Source organism: Scleropages formosus, chromosome 15 (genome assembly GCF_900964775.1).
Source record: "Scleropages formosus chromosome 15, fSclFor1.1, whole genome shotgun sequence".
Lineage (NCBI taxonomy): Eukaryota > Metazoa > Chordata > Actinopteri > Osteoglossiformes > Osteoglossidae > Scleropages > Scleropages formosus.
The window spans coordinates 26,569,756-26,593,564 of record NC_041820.1 but is presented as its reverse complement, the minus strand read 5'-3'; the positions used below and the strand labels follow the sequence as shown (position 1 = coordinate 26,593,564).

The 23,809-nt window shown below is 43.9% G+C and overlaps 3 protein-coding genes and 1 long non-coding RNA gene across 6 annotated transcripts; 2 read left to right on the top strand and 2 right to left on the bottom strand.

Moving 5' to 3' along the window:
* Positions 1-2,642: 2,642 nt before the first annotated feature.
* LOC108941498 (uncharacterized) lies at positions 2,643-4,147 on the bottom strand. Its single transcript, XR_001966632.2, has 3 exons — positions 3,852-4,147; positions 3,279-3,377; positions 2,643-2,716 (listed from the first exon to the last, which is right to left on the bottom strand). It is a non-coding gene; the product is annotated as an uncharacterized LOC108941498 (long non-coding RNA).
* Positions 4,147-10,248, top strand: tmed8 (transmembrane p24 trafficking protein 8). Its single transcript, XM_018764096.2, has 6 exons — positions 4,147-4,560; positions 5,404-5,515; positions 5,862-5,958; positions 6,686-6,776; positions 7,168-7,461; positions 8,197-10,248. The coding sequence occupies exons 2-6, from the start codon at positions 5,406-5,408 to the stop codon at positions 8,412-8,414; spliced, it is 810 nt and encodes a 269-aa protein (XP_018619612.2). The 5' UTR covers positions 4,147-4,560; positions 5,404-5,405; the 3' UTR covers positions 8,415-10,248.
* Positions 10,249-12,415: 2,167 nt separating this feature from the next.
* LOC108941489 (acyl-CoA-binding domain-containing protein 4) lies at positions 12,416-20,057 on the top strand. 3 transcript variants are annotated; one of them, XM_018764199.2, is made up of 13 exons: positions 12,416-12,610; positions 12,845-13,033; positions 13,175-13,280; positions 14,053-14,136; positions 14,400-14,531; positions 14,617-14,800; positions 15,073-15,213; positions 15,561-15,748; positions 15,860-16,056; positions 18,010-18,101; positions 18,233-18,287; positions 18,400-18,497; positions 18,948-20,057. In XM_018764199.2, exons 1-13 carry the CDS (start codon positions 12,549-12,551, stop codon positions 19,202-19,204), a joined length of 1,785 nt encoding a protein of 594 aa, XP_018619715.2. In that variant the 5' UTR covers positions 12,416-12,548; the 3' UTR covers positions 19,205-20,057. The 3 variants fall into 3 exon arrangements, with proteins under 3 accessions (XP_018619715.2, XP_018619713.2, XP_018619714.2); XM_018764197.2 differs by having other exon boundaries at positions 15,064-15,213; XM_018764198.2 differs by having other exon boundaries at positions 12,432-12,610; positions 12,848-13,033; positions 15,064-15,213.
* Positions 20,058-20,143: 86 nt separating this feature from the next.
* gstz1 (glutathione S-transferase zeta 1) lies at positions 20,144-23,785 on the bottom strand. Its single transcript, XM_029258380.1, has 9 exons — positions 23,565-23,785; positions 23,399-23,450; positions 23,139-23,206; positions 22,803-22,883; positions 21,917-22,042; positions 21,312-21,387; positions 21,070-21,122; positions 20,483-20,532; positions 20,144-20,390 (listed from the first exon to the last, which is right to left on the bottom strand). The coding sequence occupies exons 1-9, from the start codon at positions 23,571-23,573 to the stop codon at positions 20,264-20,266; spliced, it is 642 nt and encodes a 213-aa protein (XP_029114213.1). The 5' UTR covers positions 23,574-23,785; the 3' UTR covers positions 20,144-20,263.
* Positions 23,786-23,809: the final 24 nt, after the last annotated feature.

Sequence of the window (23,809 nt, the reverse complement as noted above, 5' to 3'; positions counted from 1 at the left end):
CAGGCTCAAAGGTGGGAATATTTAACAGTTAGGGTGGATCAGGTCCCTGTGCCATTTATTCCTAAAAATGGTTGCTGGTGCATGACTCCTGTTAAAGGATGTTCCTCCTTTCCGTTAGGTGGGAGACGTGGACAACGGTGCAATTGTCTCTCTTTACACCCAAAGGCTTCATGAATCTGAAAAATGGTCATTCATGAAATTGACCATTGGTTTAGCGGCTTTTTTGTGTTAAACTGCTGGTGTGGAAAAGAACAAATCTTGGCTTGTGCTGCACGTTTTATGTCTGTGTGGTTATCTGTACTGTAGGCTCTGCTGAATTGTACCAAAATCCTAACATCAAAATTGTCTTCTTTAGAAGGTTATAACCTATAAAAGGAAGGGAAGTTGTCACAAGCACCGGCAGTCGACAATGTATTGTACCGTCCCGTGTATTTATCGTAGTTCTGCGTAGCAAAAATGGCCTGCAGAAAATGAGATTTGAAATTTGCAGTGGTATAAAGAACTCAACATTTTGTTTTTAACTCCAGGGAAGACTATTGCAGCTCTCGTTAAAATGGCACAACGTCGGCTGCATGGACTAGTTGTAGTTTTGTTTCCACACATTTAAATGGAAATTTTAAGTCCTTGTGCCACATCAGGATGAGTGGAATAGTGAGCAGCTGCAACTGGCAGTTCTGGAAGGAAAAAAGAGGAAAAAAAAAAAATTTTATTTTTTTTTTCCCCACCCCCTTCTTCCATTTTCTGAAGATGATCTCAGCTCTGCTTGTGGACTCGCCCTTTCTAAGGGACCGTTGCAATAAAATTCACTTTTGACTGTCATCGGAAGCAACCCTATCCATTTAATTTTGTGAATAGATGGTTTTCTTAACTGACACTAAAAAGTCAATTGTTAATCTGTCCTGTCTAGTAGCAATTGTAAAGAGCAGGTGAAACAGTAAAGATTTAGTTGTAAATTGCTTTGAAATGTGTATCATTGCAATGTATGCACCTGAAAATATAATTTCCCCTTTAAAATCCCAAAAGGACTGTCTAGTCACTAATACTCCTTGACGTAACTAAGTCTTAATCTCATTAATGGTTTTATTTATTAGCTATTTTTATATATTGAGGAAAAAAAAGGCCTATAGGTAGAGGCGTTTTTGTAGCAGCAAATATAATTTAGTATTTAATTTAAATGCTACTTCATTTGTTGAGGACTAAAACATTGCCCTGTATAACTTAATTTGTGCTGTCTAATGGGGTCAGTATCCTTCAGCTACTAGGGAATACAGTTCTTGTATATAGTTCATGTACAGCCTGGACAATATTAATCTGTGCAAATATATGAAAGCATGTACTGTCTATTAAAGGGAAATAAACTAGCTTCTCTCAAGCTTTTATCATTGTTTGCTTAATTCAATTATCAGTAAAAATGGTTGTTTATGAATATTAAATCAGAGCAAAAGACCACTTGTGAGAACCATAAGTGTATCAAGGGTGGGTGGGGATGTTCACCACCGTCCAAGTCTAAATGTCCCCCCAGTATTTCTACATAGCTCCACTGTGTGCTGCAGCTCATTTGTTGATTCCCCAATACCCTGACACCATGAGGTTACCGAGGTAACGTCAGCTGAGGAGAAAGCTGAATAAGCACACGTTAGCATCGTAACGTGCTACCCGGTATCCCTAGTTAGTTGTAGACCTGGTTTGCTTTCCTCAACAGCTTTGTATGTAGATGAGAGAAAAGTCGATTCATGGTCGCTCTAGATCTTTCATTTTGCAATGAGTACAGGAGCAGAAAGGCCCCCTATTTAACCTGACCGTGACAGTGTACTTGTACACCTGCAAACTCTCGAAGGCACTAAAGCTTCAAAATCTCCAGCACTGACTCATTTTCTCCATTGCCCCCACTCAGGAACTGACGGCTCTGATCTCTTGCACTCCCATTGGGCTCCTACCAATTGACCCAATCCCTTTCCTTTGTCCGACTATTGCTGCTAAATTATTAATCTCCATCTTTTAATTCTTAACTTTCCAGGGGTTCCTTTCCTTTGGCCTTCAAATCTGCCAACATCTCACCACTTCTATATAGTACTTCTGCTGACCTCAGAGAGACCAGTCTCCCACCTCTTTCCTTTCCAATACATGCAGTTACTGTCTCCCTGCACTTCTGTCCACCTCTCCGCCAACATCAGCCTCCTCGCACTTCCCAGAGTAATAAAGCAGCCTCCTAACCACCAAGTATCTCAAGAACCACCGCACAACACAGGCTAGATTCAAACTAACTCTAGCACACTCTTCCTGTTTATGACTCTGTATATCTATGATATGCTGTTGTTTTTGTTCATATTTTAAATAGTTCATACAAATATTGACATTCTTGAATAAACATCTGGTCAAGAAATGAGCAGTGAAACCAGGACGTTATTTTTTTGGTAGACCAATCGTCCTATCTGTGTGACGAAAGCTTAAATATGGGAAAGTTCAGTAGAAAAAAGATGCTATTAAATGTCTCATGAAAAGGTTGGTCTCCTACTGCTTGTCTGGGTTAGGTCTCTGTGGATTCACTTTTGCTGCTTCCCAGAAATTCTGGGTAGGTGAGGGAATCGGCCCAGACTCCTGTGCGGCTCTTCTTCTCCAAGAACAAGCCCATTTCATCCCTGCGGGGGAGCGCAATGCTGCGGTTCCAGAGAGGCTCTTCGATATTCAGGAGCTCCCGGACGCGATGAGAGAGATCCTGCAGGATGAGGAAAGACCAGCTGCACTCGTCGTAATCTAGAGGTGGGCGGATTCGGCTCCCGAGGGCCGCGGGGTGGAGCGGTTTTCGTTTCAGCCCAGCAAGTCATGTTATTACTTGGACAGTACATCATCACTTTGGTGTTTTATAGGTGTGAATCAGTCTGTGATTCCTGGGTCTCTGAGTCAGCTCCATGTAGGCTGCGAGTACGTTCATCTTTGTGTTGAACCGTTCCCCTGGATTAAGTGGATTAATTACTAATTAACTGTCATGACAATACCAGTGTTTTCTTTGTGTGACTGCAGCCTTCAATTTTAAACCATTTTTAAAATGTCAGGTGCGCAAATGATAGAAGTTTTAAATAAACTAAGTGAGGTGCATTACAGTAGAAACCTGTTTAAACATGATCTGCAGAAATAAAATTTAAAGGCCATGTGCTAATTAAAATGTTGCTCTTGAAAATTGCTGGACTTTTTTTTTTATGAAGGAAATGTTGGATTTTTAAATTTTCTTTTAACCAACCACATTATATGTAATGGATCCTCTTATGTCCCTTTCTCACCTTCATATGTTCAAAATCGGTGATTCCAATTCTTGGTAGATAGTGACAGTTAACATAGATCAGTTTTCTTCCATTTATAAAATTCTCAGCGAAACATGCCTGCACAAAAAAAAAGCTAAATTAATGATTAGTTGTTAATCGAACATTAAGGTGGTTTTTTTCAGGGAAATTAGAAAAGTATTAACATTAAGCAAATACCTAACGAGGAATATCGTCACCAAACTGTATATTTACAGAAATAAACATTTTACTGAAGGAAACTTCCAAAATTGAAAAATATTAATAAAAATAATAATTACGAGTGTTTGCCCATGCGAGTCTAAACAGCCAAGATGAAGCTTCTGTAAGTATCTGAAGTACAGCGGTAAAAGTATTTTCATAAACAGCTTCCAGAACATGGATTTTGGATGTGAGGCTGACAGTCTGATTTAATCCAGACAGAAAATTCACAACAAACACACGGCTTGTGCGTCGCCGCCAGACTTCAGCAGCAGGAACAGAAAAAAACAGCAAAACAGAGGCTCCGATTTACCCTGGTCATACAGCGTTCTGTACTGTGTTCCGGCCGCTCACCTTGTACTGCGGATAACCCAGGGATTCCACCCACAGGGCCACGTCCTCACAGCTCCACTGGAGGAAAGCGGCCATCTTGCTTTGTGTACCCGTGTCCATGGAAACCGCTGCCATGGAAACCGACTGGGACGTCACCGAGCGCAGCGCTGTTCCACTGGCTGGAAGCTGCTACGGACAGAAGCGGGCGCATGAGGCACTTTAGAAACGCACTTTTGAGTCCAGTGTGTGTAGCGCTACAGAAGTAGAAGTAGGACTCCTCCCGTTCACATAGCCCCTATGTGCTTAGCACTTTTTTTTTTTTTAGCCGTTCTCCTCCGAATCGTGTTTAATGTTGTTCGCCTGAGCCCAATTGAATTTTTACACGACGCGTCCGTCTCCCCTGAGTACTGCTGACGAGTACGCGCTCGTCGTGTCGCCCGCTGGCAGGGAACTTCTTCTCTCCGGACCGCTCGCCATTCGCCGACCGCGCTAGGCGCCGTCCCGCGGCTCCTCCTGACTGAGGCGGAGGGTGTGCGACGACGCCCGCGCTCCCTCTCCGTTCCGGAAGTGCGCCGTGTCCGCGCTCCGCTCGTTCGCTGAGCTGCGCTCAACGCCGCAGCCGTGTGCGTGCGCGCGCCCGTCTGCCGCTCGTCTCCGCTGCGTCGCATCGGGCTCGGCGCTGGCCGCACGGAGCGCCCCGGTTCGCTTCTTCGACGCCCTGACTGAGCAGGTAAACACGAGCCGTCCGTCCCAGAGGCTCCTACGGTCACGTTTCCGGTGAGCGCTCGCTGGAAGCCCGCCGGCCGTCTCCGCGCTGCTGAGGCAGGAAAGAAAAAGGGCAAAAGCGGCGGAAAATTGGGCATTTTTTTCGGCGCAAACCGCGTTCCGAGTAGAGCGGAGCGGAGAGGAGGAGAGGAGAGGAGAAGGAGGAGGGAGCGGCGCTCGACGCAGCCGAAGCTCGGTTGCCTCAGCGCTCCGGGAGCAGAGAGTGAACGGTTCCCGCGGCTCGCGGACAAGCAAGCAAAGGGGTCCCTGCGCGCGCCGCGCCGTGGCGCCTCTGCTCCGCCGGAGGCCACACTTATTCACTCACTGCTGAGGACACTGTGTGACTGGCTTGAACTTGGGGGGTTTGAGCGGGAGAGTTAACGCATCACTATTACTTATTTACCAACGAAATGAATTTTGAGAACACAAAGGCGCCACTGTCAACCTGCGGTCTGCAGTGCGAACAGATCAGATGCAGATGGGTGTGTGTGTTCAGCGTCCTGCTTTCAGGACCAGTCAGTGAGTGAGTGAGTGAGTGCGGCCGGGGCTCCACGTTACGCCTTTTATGATCCTGTGTGTGTGTGTGTCTAAGACAGCGAGACGCACTTACAATGTTGTATGATCATGTATTACCTACAGTTGACTTCATGAAGGAAGTTTGTGCTGTAAGTGCGAGCTCAGTGAAGGACGTCCCCTTCATTATAAACTCTGCATCCCATGTTTGTGTCTTAATGTGTGTGTGTGTGTGTGTGTGTGTACACACTTTAACTGTGGAACCAATTAATGGTGCGTGTCACATCTGCTCCAGAAATGGAGAAGTTGGACGCTACTTCCGAGCTCCAGTCCCGACTGTCCTCGCTGTCGGTGTCTTCCTTCCCGGGAATAACGTCGAAAAACTGCGAGAACAACTCTGAAGACCGGTAATTATCTGTTGGATCAACTATATAAAAGACAGCGCGCAATGTGTGTGTCACTCCATCCACCACAGGTCAGCTCTGTAAATATTAATTGTGGGTGTGAATAAATAGTGCTGTGTGTGAGTCAGTGTGGGAATAAAACCGGCACCTGGATGACCTACTGTGGAGCTGCAGCACCGCTCTCAGCCCATGCGGTTTGCGGGGTCTCGATGGTTTGCGCCTGCAGGTGAATCTGCTGTCTCGCTTCCCGTCGGCCGAGCGGTGTCACGCGTAGGGGTTAATAAGATTGGAAGGAGGGTCGTGAGCAAAGCTCAGTCGTGCCGTTTTCTCCCCGCTGCTTCTCCTGCAGGCTCCGGAGCACGGACCTGTCGCAGCAACCACACAGCCCCGCGAGCCTTCCCGGGGCCGATGGCGCCGGAGACGCGTCGATTCAGCCAGCTGCAAAGGTGAGCCCTGATCTCCGTCACGCTCTGCTGGCGATGGCGTGAACCCATCGCGAGTGACCTGTGCCACCCCTCTGCTTCATCGAGGCAGCTGCGAGCAAAGATGCGAGCTGCCTACTAAGGGCGGGATGTGCCCCAACCACGCAGCGTTTAAGTCATCTGTTTCGCACTTCCTCTAGAGGTTGCCCGTAATTCAGGACCCCGTTCCCCCACTGTAAATGCCCTTGTCACAAGGCTTGTGTGAATACGTGAGCCGTTCAGAGCCTGCGGGTTCAGATGTTGTGCCTTCATGTTTTATTTTTTTTATTAAGTTATTTGAAACTGAGGCATTATGAATAAATGTTTAACGTAGGATGGAACCAAAAATTTAACATTAACATGATTTTCACACACAGCACCGTTGCCACAGCATCCTGTGAGGACAGATGTTCTGTGATGATATTTTCTTGCAGATCTCCAGGCTTTGATAAGTGGAGGCAGCTTTTTATGCTGAAGGTGACTCAGGGGAGCAGTAAAACTCAGAAGGTCACCTGCATTAATTAGCATTCGCACTGAAAGGTCCGCGCTATCTTAGTGTTTCAAGGCAGGACAATAAAGCCCCCCACAAAAAAAGAGGAAACCATGCCATGTATTTCTGTAGATTGTCCCCATGAGGTTAGAGCCCCATAAGGCTCCTACAAACAAACATGCACATCTGTTTTGTTCTGATGACAGTGTGTTTTGATTGCAGAGTAACCACAACCCCTCACTAGGGTCACCCACAGAGGGTGACGCAGAGTTGGTCGGCAACAGTGGCAAAGAGCATCCTGAAGATGGGAAAGGTCAGCCACCCTCCGTGTTTTCCCCCACCAACACGCTTATTGCTTCCAGTCTGTCAGTGTTGTAATGGTTAAGGTACAGATTCTAAGCATTACAGTCATCAGACATGTCATATAAATGACACCTGTTGACCTTGGTACCGACAGAGGAAGCCCAGTTAATTAAATGTGGAACACAACTGAGTTTGTAAAGACTAATTGCTGAGGTAGAAGGCAAACCTTCTTGCAACTGGGAGACCTGCTCTGAGGACTTTCCACCGTAGATACGGCAGATTATGTTTGCTGTCTCTGTGATTTGCTTCCTGCTTTGCAAAATGGGTCTGTATTTAGCAACTCTTCTTGTGGTTACTGATTGTAATGGGTTTTCAATCCTTCCCCTTTCCTCCCCACACAGCCTCCTTGCCCCCCCTCAAGCCTCCCTCCACCTGGACGTCCCCGGCCCTGAAGGAGCTGAAGGTTAAGTTGCGGCTGGAGAAGGACGCCGTGGTGACCGTGTACCGTGGCGATGTCATGACAGTGCATGTTCCCACTGTTCCTGAAGCCAAGCGAATTTGCTGGGAGTTTGCCACTGATGGCTATGACATTGGCTTTGGTATCTACTTCGACTGGTCACCGGTCACCAGCCGTGCCATTACTGTGCAGATAAGTGAGTCCAGTGATGATGAGGATGAGGACGAGGACATTGAAGGTAAGAGTTCACTTGGCCCGTTTGTCGTATATCATATTTCTGTGTTAAGAATCACCCCAATGCCTTGCAATGGACTGACATCCCGTCCTGGGTGTGTCCCCTCCCCCTCCAGCATGGCGCCCTGTGTTGCCAGGTTAGGCTCCGGGTTCGCCGTGACCCTTCTCGGGACAAAGAGTTTCAGCCTGTGTGTGTGTGTGTGTGTGTGTGTGTGTGTGTGAGAGAGAGAGAGAGGGAGAGAGTCACCCTTCTTGTTGGCACAAGCCTTGTTAGAGCTAGTTTGGTATAATTCTACACCAATAGTTGTCTTCTTGCTATAAAAGCCAGTGAAGCACCGTAATATTGTGGAGATTGGCAGCGGCCCTTAGATTTTTGGATTTGATGTGAATCGGAGTTGAACGTTCCTTTTAAACAACCCTTACTGTGGAGCTGTTCACCAGTTTGAAAAGTTGTCACATCTAGCCTAAAAACAGCACCCACTAGTCAAAAAAAAAAAAAAAAAAAATCTAGTCTGAAAATAGTATGACAACTAATCCCTAGCTATGTTCTGTACATGTTCCTACGTTGATACGATGCATTAATTCACTTTTACTGGACTGTTGCCTAAGGACAGCCCGCATCTATAATGGGTTGCATTTTAGGGTTCTACAGTTGGAGGTGGGGATTCAAACCAAAGGCAGCAGCTCTAACCACTATGCTACCTGCTGCCCCTTATATAAAAGTGTTTTTTGTTCACAGGTCCTGTCAGTCCTGGCGATGTAGAGAAGGGGTCCAAATCATCAGCCAACTCTAATTTGGGCGAGATCCTACCCGTGTACCGCCAGGACAGCCACTTGGCTGTGCAGGGGGGCAGCCATGACTTCCCAGGTGAGGGGACATACCTTCTGAAGTTTGACAACTCTTACTCCCTGTGGCGGAACAAGACTCTGTACTATAGAGTGTACTACAGTGCCTAAGGGCCACATTGGCTGTGGCAGATGAATGTGCAACTGCAAAAGACTTCAAAGATATATATTTTTGAATCTATATAGTGTATGTTAGGTTTCCACCTATAGGTGCATTTATATATATGTATGTTGAAATCAATTGCTTTTGCTCTCACATTATGGGTTCTAACTAATGGAAGAAAGTTTGAAAATGGACAAAGATGACTTTTGTGAATAGATCTCTGTTTTAGTGCATTTTATCAGAGTTTGTGTATGTGCAATGTTCTGTTTTCATATGTTGTGTAATATTATACCCACATCCCATGTTTATCAATTCAATGTAGTCTATAAACCTATTTACCAGTGGCAAAGTTCAGGCAATATATGTGCTGAATGAGTTATGTTGGTAGGAGTTCCCAGACCAGTGTGGTACTTGTAATGTGTAAAGCCCATGTAAAAAATGTGATAGGCAATCAGGAGCTTGCAGATTTGAGTGAGGAATTCATGGTTTAAAACAGCCTGTTTTGATTTTGTTTAACATCAGTGTCTCTGTGTCACTGTTGGGAGTCATTACAAGAACCATTATTTTAGTTGATGTTCAAGGTGTGAATTTAACTAATGGGTGTCAAATTCAGTCTGTGAATGTTTGAGAGTGTATGGTTTTCTGTTTAAATACTATATTTAATGGTTGACAGATCATTTTTTCATAAATTAGCAGAAAAACAAAAATGTTTAAATATTTTTAGAAATGTACAAATTTGGCTGACAGTGAATATAAGTGGGAAGACGAAATGGACTCTTTAGTCCATTTAAGGCAGGTTGGATCAAAAACAAACATACATAACCAGCTGTCCATGGACTGAGTGTGAAAGCTGTACCTTGAACAGCTGCAGCCCTGTAGGACTGGGACCATCTGCCTTGTGGAGGTTGACTGTAGCTCCCTTTCCATCAGTTCCTCTGTTTATGTTAGGTTCTTATTTGCAGTATGACGGATGCATTTAGTTGCTCTACAAGAGTAACAGTATTCATAAGTTAAGGCCAAATTTTCTACATGAATATTGTACTGCCCAAGGGGGGCCTCTTTCATATGCTGGAACCCTTAATACTCAAATGATTTTTTTTTTTTTTTTTTTTCCTCCCCCCCTTTTTTTAACCTATGGCTTTGAAAGCTGGGCAGTCTTGACAATCTTCTGGTAACTTGTGTTCAGTTAATGTTGAATGGTGACTGAGAAATTGCCAGACAACAATTATCTGATAAAAGTAACAATAAGCAGAAACACTAATATTAAGATTATGAAATACTTCTAACCTTATATTGTATGATAGTGAAAAAATGCATCTTGATTATGTTGCTGATAGGTACAGTATTTACACTGGCAATATCCTCCTTTAGTAGAAAAGCAGAAGTTTAACTTGTAACCACAGTATGTGGGTGATTTAAGGTTATACTGTTACAGCACAGCTTGTGATTATTAACCCTTAATAAATTTCTTAAATGTACATCACTTTGGAAAAACATCTGCTAAATGAATAACTGAATCAGGCAACCTTGAGATGGGTTCTAATGTGATGTTTTTGTTTAACACACAATCACTATGTAATAACTCATCACTCTGCTTACTGTACATGGCTGTACCTTATGTGCTATTAAGATCTGATTGAAAAAAATGTATATACCCTCACACTGGTTTGGAAGCCCCTTGCAGACTTGTAAGTAATTCGGCACCTGTTCCTGTTTACAAAGAGACCATTTATGCTCTGCTGCTATAAATATAAAAAAAAGAAGCTTTACATGTTTGCTGTCCGGTCTCTCTTTCAGTTTGGAAACTGTAGCTATGAGTATTTTTATTTAATAAATGAAGGCACCTGCTTTAATCAAGTCATTCCATGTGTCGTATTTTTTCTTTACACCATAGACATCTTATCCACTTATGCAGTATGTACCTTGAAAACCTGTGTTTCTTACTTTTTCCCCTCTTACTGCTGCAAGCTGATAACTTCACCTAAAACTGTATAAAGATTCTCTGCAGTTTATTATATCTGTGAAAAGTCACCTTATCCAAAAGTATTGTCAATCTACCAGTTTGTAGCAACTGCATTCGGCTGGTTTGGGACACAGGACCCATTGCGTCACTGTGATTAATGTTGCTTGACACAGCAACTCATACTTGTTTAGGCAAAAAACATGGCAGCACAAGCAATTGTTCTGGAGGGTTCTATGGTTCACAACAGTCTCCAGGATACAACAGAGAAAGATTGTACACTGGGGACCCAAGCAATCCCAGAGCAGCTGGAACATAAAAATACAACAAAGGTGAACTATCTGAACTGTATCTTATATTTACATTTATTTAGCAGACACTTTTCTCCAAAACAACTTCCAATGAACTCTATGTAGTGTAATCAGCCAACACACGTTATTCACCGCGGTCACTTACACTGTTAGATACACGACTTAGAATGGGTCACTCATCTATACATCAGTGGAACACACACACTTTCTGTCACTCACACACAATGGGTGAACTTCAACAGCATGTCTTTGGACTGTGGGAGGAAACACACAGACAACATGCAAACTCCATATGGACTGAGAGGGGATCGAACCCATCTCCTCTCGCACTACCGAGATGCTGTGAAACAGCAACGCTACTCGTGGTGCCACCGTACTTCCCAGGTCTTACTGCAAAACCTTCACCAGTGTGTTTTATTCACCCCGAAACTTTTAGGTCTTTTACCGGAAACACAACTTGTCCCACAAAACATCTGTTATTACTCTGCTTTTCACAGGGCTGTTTCAATCTTGAAATACTGAAGCCAGTGGGAAATGACTTATGTTGCACACTGTAAGAAAATGTCAAATGGTACTTAAGTGGCTCTCTATGAAGAAACAGGAAGCTTCCCTTCTTGCTGCAGGCCACGATTAGGACATGTTACCATCCTGATGGTGCAGGGATGTACCAAAACAAAAGTAATTACCTTGCACAGCACCTCTGGGTACCAGTCCCCAGAGATCTGGCAGCTGTCCCGCGACTCCATTGTCGTGCCCAAAGTGCCGCTCGCTTCTGATGAAAGGTTTGCTCTGCTGATGAAACTCCCACCTCTGCTCTATTTTAGGTAAAGAAACAGCCATAGCGAAGGGACTGGGGAACTCCTTTGAGCCCAGCTGTTAGTATTTTTGACCCCCCAACACCTGACAAGTTGTTAAGGTAGTGAAGGCCTTTCACACTGCAGTTGAGAGCAGTGACGTCACTAGGGGGGTGTTGGGGGTGCGGACACTATCAAAGGGGGTGACACCAAAATGACTCTATAAAATGTTTGTGCAGTGTTTCAGCACAAATGTATTATTTTTTGTAAAAATATCCCTGTAGTTAGTTACAAAATCATTTTTCGTAATAAAGCCCAGCTGACATGTATCAATACATAAAACTCATTGACTTTCTGAACGTCCTAATGTGCTCCGCTCACAGCTCTCATTATTACCCAATTACGGTGACGCGTCGAATCACGTGGTTTCGTCTCCACGCGCTACAAACACGCTGTTTCCGTCGCTGATTTTGTCACATTTTCTGGTGTTTTAGCTACAATATTGTGGTAATTACTATTTGTGAACTTATTCAATAACGTTAAAATAAACATAATTTTGATGTAGTTCTTAAACGTTTTTACTTCGAATTCTATTGTTTTCTTACCGAATTTTCACTGTAACCACAGGAAACAAATATATAATATTAGGCTGTATGTTATTGTAATTAAAAGTGTAATTTTAATTTTGACTTGTTTATGTCAGTACTATTGTCATTCAGTGATATAGCTACGGGAGTAGAAAAAACATTAGTAAGGATTCTGTATGGTCTGAGGAGGTCCGTGGGTGGGGGTGTGGCACCATGAGTTACCCCACTGGGTGACACCAACCCTAGTCTAGTGACGCCAGTGACTGGTTGAAAGAGGGGCAGCAGTGTGTTACCTCATTCGAGCTGAACACCATCACCGTCCCGTTCGACGGCGGCCCCTTCACCTGACTCGTTCGTAACCCATTATAAAGGAGACGCCCATAAGAGGTGGCCAGCTGTTCGCAGACGTTCGGGAACCTTTTCAGCGCAGATTCATGATTATTACACTCTTCCCTTCGTAACTACCGCTCTTTCCAAACAAAGAGAGGCGATGGAAAAAGTTCGCTTCTACGCTCTTTGGTCTCTTCGCGATGTTCCTCGAGAGTTCATCGGGTAAGCGAGCCGCGTCGCGTTTCCCGCGTTTTTTCCCGTCGCAGCATTCCCGTGGCGTTTAAGTGGCTAAAATTGACCGACGCGCAGTGTAAATATATTACAAAGTGGTCGCTACGCACGAATGAACAATATGTGACACATTGTAGTGCTGTACGCGGACAGCAAATCTCATAAAACGTTTAACAATTATTTGGCTCGCGCCGCCGCATCACCCCCGATCGTGTCCTTCCGCAGCAGGTCCGGCCGCCCGTGTTACCAGACTCAGCTGCAGTTGCCACTGCAGCTCCCGCTGCCCGAGCACCTGCTGGTCTTCGGCGTGGGCAACTGGAAATATCCCTCCGCGCCCGCGAGCGTCACCGTGGCCGTATCCGTGAGCCGCGAGCTGCAGCCGCAGGTCATCGGGAGCCTCTCGCCTCAGGCCAGGTGACCAGGCAGTACCTCCCTCCCTGAGCTTCTCCTCGTCCACCCCACCTGAGAGAGCGTTGTGTGGGACAGTTTGATGGGATTTTTGTTCGTTTTTGACGAAGGCCCCCTACACTGTACTGTTTCCCTTGACCTCTGAAGGTGCCTCATGTGGGATGGAGACTGGAGAGTGGACCTGCAGTCAGCGGCCATGGAGAAAGCAGAGCGAGGGGTCTGCGGGAAGATCGTCCTCAGCGTCTGTGGTGGGGTAGGGTGGGCAGTCGCTTGGTAAACGGGTGCCTAAACGGCGAACGCGCTGGTATGCGGATCAAACCGCCAGCTTTATTGCCCTCAGACGCCATCGTGGGGCAGCAGGTAGTCCTGATTGGAGCTGAAGGTCCTTGGTTTCGATCCTCCTCCTTCTCCTTCACCGCTACATTCACCCTGATTTGATGCATTTGTGCAGCTGCTTTCTCACTTACTACAGCAATTATAGTATGCTATTTACTTGACACCTTCATCTGGTGACTTATAATGCTGGATACACTGCACTAAACCACCCATGGCCATGTACTCATCTGTACAGCAGAGTAATGTAACACACACAATGGATAGTTTAGTTACCAATTCACCTGAAGCATATGTCTCCTAGCATGTGGACTGTGCTGGGAAACCAGAGCACCTAGAGGGGAACCTATGCAAAAAAAAAAAAAAAAGGAGAACTTGCAGACTCGACACAGGCTGAACAGGGATCGAACCCATGTCCAGGCCCACAGCCCAAGTGCTGTGAGGTAGTCGTGATTACGGCTGTGCCACCCCACTCGATGGCAGTGTGATTTGTGGGTGCTTAATCTCTTTGCTGATACAGTAAGAACATCCTGCAGTATAAATGGGTAAATCATTGTAAAATGTTGCTCATCTCACTTCTTGGACAAAGGCATTAGCTACTAAAGTTTTATAACTTGAATCAATGGAAGGTTTTTATTCCAAAACATGTGAGGATGGGTATTGGTGTGAATGGTTTCTCACTCTTCACACAGGTGCAGCCATCGCTTATTGGCAGCACTCCAAGTCCTGCATCCTCAGGAAAACGGCTCACTCCTGACTGGAGGTCCGGGGAACAGGTGGACTCCCTCTGTCTTGACTTTCAGTTGATGCTGTCAGTATTTATGGTGGAATGTGGATATTGATGTTTCACTTGTGTGAACCTGCTGAGATGTGAAAAATCATGTTTAATATATATATATGGTTGGAGGGAATATATCCCTTTTATATGGTGGGAGGAAATACAACATTGAATAAAAAGTCATAACCTTTTTTTTTTTTTTTTTATAAAGTTTTTGGAAGTAGTTTAACTGTTATGTGCACCCATGTACTGTTGTTGCAGGTGAACACTCCAAACTGCACAGATATTGAAGAGAACAGAAGTCCCAGTGTCAGCTATGCGGAGCTGAAAAGCAGTAAGACGGAAACGGAGGATTGCAGTCAAGAGTCTGGAAAGCTGTGTGTGTCTCATATGGTAGGAAGCCCAGTTTAACTATCGAACTGGTAATAATGTTCAGGTTGTTTTGTGGCAATGAGGTGTATGTGTTGTATTTCTGCAGGACAAAACTGTGAGGCAGACTGTGGTCAGCAGGAGAGAGACACTGTTGGGGAACTCGCAGGAGCTGGGGATCTTCCAGGAGTCCAGTCAGACTTCCAGTCCAAGAAAGAGGAGGCAAAGTCTGGAGGGTGTGCAGGCTAACATAGAGAAGAGCACTGCAAGGTTGAAGAAAAAGTGCTGTGAGGGTGAGGATACTTTTGATTTGCAGGTGAAACAAGGTGTGGGGTGGAGGGTGTTGACTGAGACACGGCTCTGAAATCTACAGGGCTGTAGTCGAGTAAGATCTGTAGTGTTGGATTTCAATCTGCTATAAATCTGTCGCCTTTTGATGCTAGAAAACCGGTGAAGAAGTTGTTAGTGTTGCGCGTAATTTTGAGAGCTGTGCTCCATCTGGGATTTAAATCTGTCCATTGCTGCTCTGGCATCCCTCTTCCCCATGCTTATGTAGTTCTCCAAGGGTCTGTGAGTCGTGCAGTGTGTCCATCCAAGCGTTGGTGCCACACCATGTGCCTGAGTGATGCAGAGACAGCAATCCTCATAGGGGGTGAAGCCATGGAGCAAGCAATCTCTACAGACTCCATCTGGAAGCTGGAGTTAGGTGAAAATCAGTACATTAAAGTTCTCTCAATTTGCTTCCTTTAATTTTTAGCTTAATGTACAGGAAGTGCATTTTATTTTTTTGCATTGACTATAGATTTGCTTATACAACTTTAACTAAAGACTAAGAAATTATTCAAAACAAATATACATAACACTTGGCAGATCTAGAAGATGCATTCTCCCGCATGTTTGGACTATAAAACTAGACCAGTTCATCTAAATATTCAGCTTCTGAAGTTATGAACAAATGTCTCAACAATGTGAGCTGTAGATGAGCAATTGGCTCTTCCAACACATGCATCATTTCATGAAAGGCATGGAGCTTCAGAATGGACTTCTCTCCAGACAGTGACTTCTGGTTTCCAATGGGATCCACTGGCTCGGTGCCAGCACCGTCCTGTTCCCGTGGCCTTTCTGCGACATATGACCCCGAGAACAAAGCTATTTACGTGTATGGTGGCCTCAAGGAGGACAGGCGCCACAATGACATTTATGTGCTTGACACCTTGACTTGGAAGTGGAAGCTGGTTACCGTGAGTCTGTTGGCATGTTCCAGTGTGCTTACTTCAGATGTGTCCTGTTGTAATCTACAACGAGCAAGTTGCTGTTATGGTGATGGGGTCTACACTTCATTGTGGTGACAGGCAAAAGGCACCGTCCCAGCCCTGGCCTACCACAGTGCCACAATCTACAGGAAAGAGCTCTTTGTGTTTGGTGGCGTGCAGCCCAGTCGCTGCCCGCTGGGCCGGACCTGCAGCAACACCCTGTACATCTTCAACCCAGAGTTTGGCCTCTGGTACCAGCCCATAGTGGAGGGTGACCGACCTTTGCCTAGATTCGGGTTAGTATCCCCTGGGGTCGGGGCACAAGTGCGAAGTTGTGGATGGTGAAACATGACGCTAGAGCATAAAAAAGTCTCTCTGGGGTGTAAGGGTTACATTTACATTTTTCATTTAGCTAATGCCTTTCTCCAAAGCAACTTACAATGTTAAGCTACCCACAGTTATTTACCCATTTATACAGCTGGGTGACTTTTTTTTTTTTTTTACTGCAGCAATTTTAGGATAAAGACCGTGCTCAATGGCACGGCAGCTGAATATTTTTGCCCCAAGGCAGCACCTTTAACCACTATGCTACCAGTTGACCCTTTTTTGCCCAAAAGATGGTAGGAAAGGTGAATGGCCTCTTGTTTATAACATGACTACAGTCCATATCGGTGTTCATGGTACCTGAAAGGCAAAATGTTGTGCTGATGAAAGCATGCAGTGAACCTGTTCTTGTCAAAAATGGTGAAGGGACATCATTTGGTGTCTGTCATTTAGGTTGGAACACAAAGCCTACCTGTCTGTTGATTGACAGGTGGGGGAGCAACTATCACTGCTCTGTACGTTATAGTAGAGATGTTCTGACTATACTGTTCTCTGCCACTCTTTTTATACCCCTGAGTTCAGAGAAGGTGTTTAATTGGCTCCAGTAAAAGTAGATGTACAGTGAACCAGGAGAGGGAATGTCCATAACAAAAATCATACTGAACCCTGCCTTCCAGGGTTCTACACCCATCCCTCCCTTAGTGGGGATAATTTTATTCTATGAATTCCTGTTGTGAGAAGATTTAATTAGCATTATTTCTTAAGGGTAAAAAAGGAGGGGCCTGACAATTGCACAAAATTAAAATACCAATCTTTTTTTAATGCGTGACAATAACGCCAACATCTTAGAATACCTTAACAACTGTTTGTATCTTGTCTTTGTAATTTTAGATTTTCATTAATTCATTATCAATAACATCTTGTCTAATGTTGGGACCATTGGTACCCTGCCTGTCCCAGAAACACAGGGTGTGAGACAGGATATAGCCTGGATAGACATCTAGATAATATGGCTCATGGGTGTTCATGATATAAAGTTAGTACTTTTTTTTTTTTTTTTGGATGATCTTTCGATCATGAGATTGAGATTATTTATGCTAGTGAATGATTATTAATGTTATTAAATCTGTTTAAATAATGAAAGGTGAGGTTTGATTTTTCTTGAAGTATTAAGGGCTGGCCAGGAACACGGTGGTTAGAGGCACCATCTCAAAGGACCTGGATACAAAGTTTACTCTTGTTGTAGTACATTTAAGTTACTTATGCTGAATACTTCCAGTAAAAATGATCTAGGTATGTAAATGTTAAGTAGCTTAACATTATTATTTGCTTTGGAGAAAATCATAAATAATATTAGGTGTACTACTTCAGTTGATTTAGATTTAGCTTAATTGATGGTTCTGACTGGTTAAGACTCAGTTTGTCTGAGAAAGTATATTGCTGGTTTTGTTATGGAAGAAGTGTGAGCAGGGTAATGAACTTTGAAGGAATATGTCTCCATCCATCCATGTCTCCAGTGCCTAAATGAAGAGGGGGACTAACCACCATCACTCGAACCCTACTGATATAGCAGAGATCTTTGTTTCCCACGTTTATATGCTACATTTTTGTTTTCGAGATGCCAACTGTGCATCTCTGTCCCAGATATCTAATACAAACAGCAATGCTGTTGTACAGAATAAAATACCTGTTATGGAATTAAAATAATCTGTCAAATGACATTGTACTAACTAGTGAGCTTTTTTTTTTTTTTTTTTTTTTTTAAAAAAAAAATACTGTTGTATGGGATAGTTACATGAGGTCTGAGCAGTTGAATAGCCTTGGTTTTGTGCACAATTCTGTCACTGCAAAGTCAAAAGGACAAGATGCTTATTTACTGTGGGGTTTTTTCCTTCTCTTTCCCCCCTCTATGTGTATATAATCAGGCACTCTGCCACGCTGTTGTCAAACAAGCTGATTATTTTTGGTGGGAGGAAAACTGCTGCTTACTTCAATGACCTGCACATTTTGGACCTTGGTAAGGCCTTGCATGCAGAGGTGTAGGACGGAGCACAATGTTGGATTCCAGCAAGTGTGCGTACATGTACACAGGCAGCCTCTAATTTAGTTTTTTTTTCTCTCTCTTCCCCCTCCTCTGGGGATGCTAAGGCTTCATGGAATACACTGCAGCTAAGTACGAGGACCTGCCTCCACTGCCACGAGGGTGAGCCTGTTAATGGAATTGGAAACGGAGAAGCTATAGCCTTGAACTTGTTGTGAGAACGCAAAGCTAACTGGTAGTACTGGCACTTCCGACCCTGCTGTCGTCCGTTCAGCTTCCATGCTGCAGTCCCGGTGGGGGACAATCGGGTTCTCATCAGTGGTGGCTGCTCTGCTCTTGGAGCCCTGCAGGATGCACACCTCTTCAACTTGGGTGAGTGTGTTTTGTGTGAAACCTCGCATTGGTTCTGAGTTCCTTCACTGCTCGTCATGTGCCACCAACAGGTTCCTCCAATCCAGTATTTCTCACACTCAATACTGAAAATTTTTCTGCATAATTTTAGGCAGAAATTGCTCCAAGGTTTTTAACCACATTTGTCAATTTTAAAGATGAAATTTTTAAAGGTGTAATCTGATTTATCCTCATTGTTCTGAGAATTGTCAGACATGGTCAACTTGTACATAATGGAGTTAAATTTATTGCTTTTTATAGGAAGGAAAAACTAAAAACATATGACTGCAAACATTGGTGAACCATTTAGGCAGAAATAAACATTTTTATTGTTGGTTCATCTTCTGTTAAACAGCTGTTGACTGTGTGGGATAAGATGTTAAAACATAATCCACTTTTACAACCCTGACTCCTGTGTATGTTGCACCACAGACACCTGCTCCTGGAGCGCGGTGTGTTGCCCCACTCTGTGTTCCAAGCCCCGCGCTGGCCACAGCATGATTGTTCTGGGTGGTGCTCCAACTGGATGTGAGCATGAGCAAGACCAAACAGGAAGCGCCTGCTGCATCGTCCTGGTTTTTGGGGGTTCGGACTGTTTTGGAACCTTCTACGATGACATTTTTAAGTGTGCTGTTAAGCTCCCAGGTGCAGTAGGGGGTCGAACTGAAAGTGGGGATTTTGAACCATGAATTGAGAGGTAGTGGGTGTGGACAGTATACTCCAGGGCACTGTTGAGCCCTGTGGCATCTAGGAGCTTACGTGGGTTTACTGTGCCTGTTTTATGAAATAGGATCTCATTGTTTACTTAATTCTGTACTCTGACCTTTTTGTACCTTCCTTTTCAGTGTTTTTATTGCTAATCTGTCACAGAGAAGAGCTTTTTAGATTGTCTGTATGAGAGACGTATGCTTTTAAACGGACCATGAGTTTGACAGCTTTGTCATTTTTGTTTTAAGCTGGATGACTGACATATGGTGTAAATATTACAGTTCAAAAGGCCTGCAAGCAGAACCATTTTTTTTAATATTCAAAGTATGCTCAGCTGTGTACTTTGAGACAGATATCCAAGTCCTTGATCCTTGCCTAATTTTGATTAAGGTATTTTCATTCTTTTTCTAAGTATTGCTACCAGTACCACACTGTTCCCTAGTGGACATCTGTGCAATAACATTTGAAATAAAGTGGTCTTGTCGCAGTTCTACAGTTACCTGTTGACATGTATGTGCATGTGGTGCTGAACATGATCATACGTTGATTCCTTTCCACACATTGATAGTGGATGTAATTCAGTACAAATTTAATGAGGTAGAAGCACTGAAAATACTAGATATGGGGAACTGTGTAAAACCATGCAAATAAAATGGTTTGAACAACTCAAGTTGTGATCAGTGCTGTGCAGTAAGTTGGAAGCAATTATTGTGTTATGGGAAGTGGTAAAAATGTACAGTATGTCAACCCCTCAAAAATTGGAGGCATAATATAGGTTTAGGCCTACATTTGCCAGATAAGCTGACCCCCAAAATAATGTGCAACTTTTGGGCAGTGCTATAGTGGTGGAGTCGGAAGCAATTTTTGGGTTACTGGAGTCAAAGGTTTTGTGTACCGACTTCACATTGAAAAGATAAGACTTTAACATGTATAATTTTAATGGAAAAACATGTTGATGTTAAAGCATGAAACTGTCATTAATACAAAGGCTGTTCTCAAGAGCGCCCTCCCCGGTTGTCTTGTGCTGTTTCAGAACTGCTCTAAGCTCTCAGGTCCGCGGGAGTGTCAGGCTGGCAGGAGGGGTGACTTGTGCTGAAGGCCTCGAGTGCCAGTAGAGTCTGGTTCAGCCTTTTTATAGTGGGGAACTGATCAACATCAACTTTGAATCTATAAAACAGAGGTCCAAAGCTGAATTTCCACCAGTCTGTCTTTTTTTTGGGGTACTTTTTTTTTCTGCACATGTGACTGGCAGGCCTTACCTTTCGGCATTATAAACCTGGGGCGCCAGGCAAATGTCAGCCATGGAGATCTAAGGAGAGATGAATTAGGACTGTACCTCCAGTGATTTATAGCACATAACTGATTTAAAAACCTGAAATTTTAAATTGTGGAGCTCAGATCTGTATAATTATGTAGTCAGCCCAGTGAGTAGCATTGACTCAGATTTTACATTGCCATATTTTTTCAAAACCACAATCTGAATGATTTACTGTTTTGCTTTTTATCTGTTTATAGGAACCTGATACAAACTAGTTTGCTGCTACGCCATGCTAATATGGGCGAGTATACAGAATAAACAGGGCTTGAATCCATGTCTAAATCCACAGCCCAAGATACCGGTGCTGCCTTGCGCTTTTACTCTTTTTGTCCCCTTGCTGTTACTAGATGTTTTCTTTACAGGATACAAGACTGCAGATCTCAGGGATCAATGTTGGCTACCGCTGCTCCAGTCTCTTAAAAAGCCACACTGCCATCTATGTTCCAGCCTTAATGCTACAACTCCAAGGACCTCTCATACACTTGAATCCATATTTAGGCCAATGGAGTAAGGTACAGAGGATGTTACCTCATCCCCGACACAGTATTTCCCAGCTGTCTCTTTCAACAGTGACTCCAGAGCTAAAAGACAAGTATAGATACATAAGAATGTCAATGAGCAGCGATCTTAAACCCTACGCTACTCCAGGTACGAGTTATCTCTGCAGAGAAAGGCATCAGCTATATCAAGAATGTCAACTTATGTTGCTCTATTAGTACTGACTACTCTAGATTTATATTCTAAAAATAATTTACTCAATTTGCACCCACCTACAAATCCTCTGATTATGAAATGCTGTGCCCAGGACACTTTATCTTCTCCAATCTTTTGTAAAACATATAGATTCTGCAGAGAAAACAAGTGTCAGCATTATGTGTAGTCATATGATTACAGCCCATATAAATATGAAATAAGATGAATTGCACAACAAATTATGTACAGTTGACCACAGTACATCCACTTACAGTTGTGAAGAACTGTGAAAGAAATTAAGAGAGATTACCAATCTCCCAAAAGGTACATCAGATTTTTATCTCAAGAGCTTCAGTTGTGTAATTAAAGATATGACACGGCAACATTTGTCCTTAGATTTCCATATATAAATAACTTCCAGATTATTTGTTTTACTTGCATTTTTTTTTTCCCCCCACTTAGGCATTTTTCAAAATTGTCTGCTGCAGAACAAAAGTGGAATCCTGGCTTTCTTCAGACGCCTGAAGAAGTGGAGATGCCGATGGGCCTTTTTGATGGTTAATGCTGTGTGCTCAGTCCATGTGAGTTTGGCAGTGAGAGTGACCCCTAAATTGTTTACAGTACACGTGTGTGCCTGTTTTACTGTCCACCTGTATCTTGCTGTTTTTGCACCATCGCTTACCTGCAGGGGCTGTATTCCCGAGGCAATGAGGTCGCAGATCATCCGTACCTTCGCCCGCTTCTGAGGGTCCGCAGGCAGCAGGGCGGGACCTGGCCTCGTCTCCTCAATGTACTGGATAATAGCGAGCTGTCATTGAGCAGAGAAGGCTGTTGACTGAACGCTGCTTTCGACAATCCCCTGGCACAGTTATTACAGAGGACTCGCAGTGAAATGCAAAACTTATGCAAGCTTGCGTTGATACTGTTTACCAAGGTTTGAAGTACAGGCAGTCCCCGAATTACGAATGAGTTCCCTTCCTAAGTTGATATGTACATAAGTCCGATAATTATAGATTTCATCAGGACGGTCTTTTACATGCTCTTATTTTCGTTTTCTCCTTTAAAATTGTCCTGATCTTTGACCGACTGTAGCCTAACACTTTTCCAGTGTTCGTTGGCGTTTCGCCTTTTTCCGATCACTGTATTATTTCCATTTTAGTTTCACTCGCGATCGTTTTCCTTTTCTTTGATGCAGCAGCATCACTTGCATCACATTTATGCTTTAGTGCCATGGTTACGAGGGTAAAAACAAAAAATGAAAGCCAAATACAGTAACACACAAGACACTTAACAGCAACGTGGTCCGACTGAAAAGAAGGAAGTATCTGTCCTACCTCGGGCTCACGAGCCAATGAACCACTGTAGATGCGCAATGTTTTGATGCGTGTCATAAAATAGCGCCGTTTATTATGAATCACTGTATGTAACTCATTTTTAATATAGTTGGCTTTACAGAGAGTGGTTTGTAGCTACGGGTTGTATGTAAGTCGGATGTTCGTAACCCGGGGTCGGTCTGTAATGCGATTTATGGAAATGCAATGCACTGTATAGACGGCAAAGGAACTTACTGACTGGGACAGTGTCACGCCATCTATGGTGACAGCGGGCACTTGCTGCATAGGGTTCAGTTCTTTGTACTGATCTGTTAACTGGACAGGAAGAAACATGGGTTGTTTGAAGGAATGATCAACTCGTTGCTTATGATGGGGCAGCAGGGGGCGCAGTGGTTAGATCCACCGCCCTGGATTCGAGAGACCCAGGTTCAAATCCCACCCTCAAGCAAAGTACAAAGACCGAAGTGATGCAGGAGAAATTACCCTCCTGTAGAAATAATTAAATCCTTGTAATTGCTTGGCATTCTAAGAAAGGAGAAGGATGTTCATTCAAAGGAAATGACACTTTACCTGCTGGCCTCCATCTTTGATGAGGTTTACTGGAACTTGATCATAATCAATACCTTTAAGTGCAAATGCTGGAGGGGCGGGGGGGGAGAGAAATCAGTTCATCTGGTTTCAATTAGATAAATACACACCAAACAATGCAAGGATCTTAGACATTTCTTGCACTTCTACGACACATATATGATAACTGCCTACCTTTGAAAACGAGTAGAGACACAGCAGGAGTTAGATAGTTGGAAATATTAAGTTTACAAACAACGTACCAATCCGAACTCTCCAAGAGCAAGAACTTCTGAAATAGCCATGAAGAAGGGGCTGGAAGAAAGAACGAGAGTTACTTACTCGACGAGAGCGCGGAGAAAAAAAAAAAAAGAAAAAACAAGCTGAAGAAGGCATGACGATGTGTAAGTGTAACCTGTCGAGTTTTACCTTAGCCATGGTGCACAGAGTGACGCGGAGTTTGAACCATTTGCGCTGTAAAAATGATATGTATTTTGCCAGGCAGCCAATCAGAATTGGCACGAGACCCTCCTCCCTCCCGGGTCTCTGTGACGAAGCGTTTTTTGCGGACTTTGCTGTGTTACAGCGGACGGAGGCGAATGACCATCGTCCGGCTTAAGTGACATGATTAGCGGGCGCGCGCGTTCATATTTTCAGCCACGTGCTAAGATACA

What these genes read in the sequence shown, in the direction of transcription:
- tmed8 (XM_018764096.2), top strand. Translation starts at nt 5,406, where the DNA reads ATGGAGAAGTTGGACGCTACTTCCGAGCTCCAGTCCCGACTGTCCTCG. An exon ending in CGATTCAGCCAGCTGCAAAG is followed by an intron (nt 5,959 to 6,685) that starts GTGAGCCCTGAT and finishes TTTTGATTGCAG; the next exon opens with AGTAACCACAACCCCTCACT. An exon ending in TGAGGACGAGGACATTGAAG is followed by an intron (nt 7,462 to 8,196) that starts GTAAGAGTTCAC and finishes TTTTGTTCACAG; the next exon opens with GTCCTGTCAGTCCTGGCGAT.
- LOC108941489 (XM_018764197.2), top strand. Translation starts at nt 12,549, where the DNA reads ATGGAAAAAGTTCGCTTCTACGCTCTTTGGTCTCTTCGCGATGTTCCT. An exon ending in TCCTCAGCGTCTGTGGTGGG is followed by an intron (nt 13,281 to 14,052) that starts GTAGGGTGGGCA and finishes CTCTTCACACAG; the next exon opens with GTGCAGCCATCGCTTATTGG. An exon ending in GGAAGTGGAAGCTGGTTACC is followed by an intron (nt 15,749 to 15,859) that starts GTGAGTCTGTTG and finishes TTGTGGTGACAG; the next exon opens with GCAAAAGGCACCGTCCCAGC.
- gstz1 (XM_029258380.1), bottom strand. An exon ending in CGGGAATACAGCCCCTGCAG is followed by an intron (nt 21,388 to 21,916) that starts GTAAGCGATGGT and finishes TTTTCTCTGCAG; the next exon opens with AATCTATATGTTTTACAAAA. An exon ending in AATACTGTGTCGGGGATGAG is followed by an intron (nt 20,533 to 21,069) that starts GTAACATCCTCT and finishes ATCTCTCCTTAG; the next exon opens with ATCTCCATGGCTGACATTTG.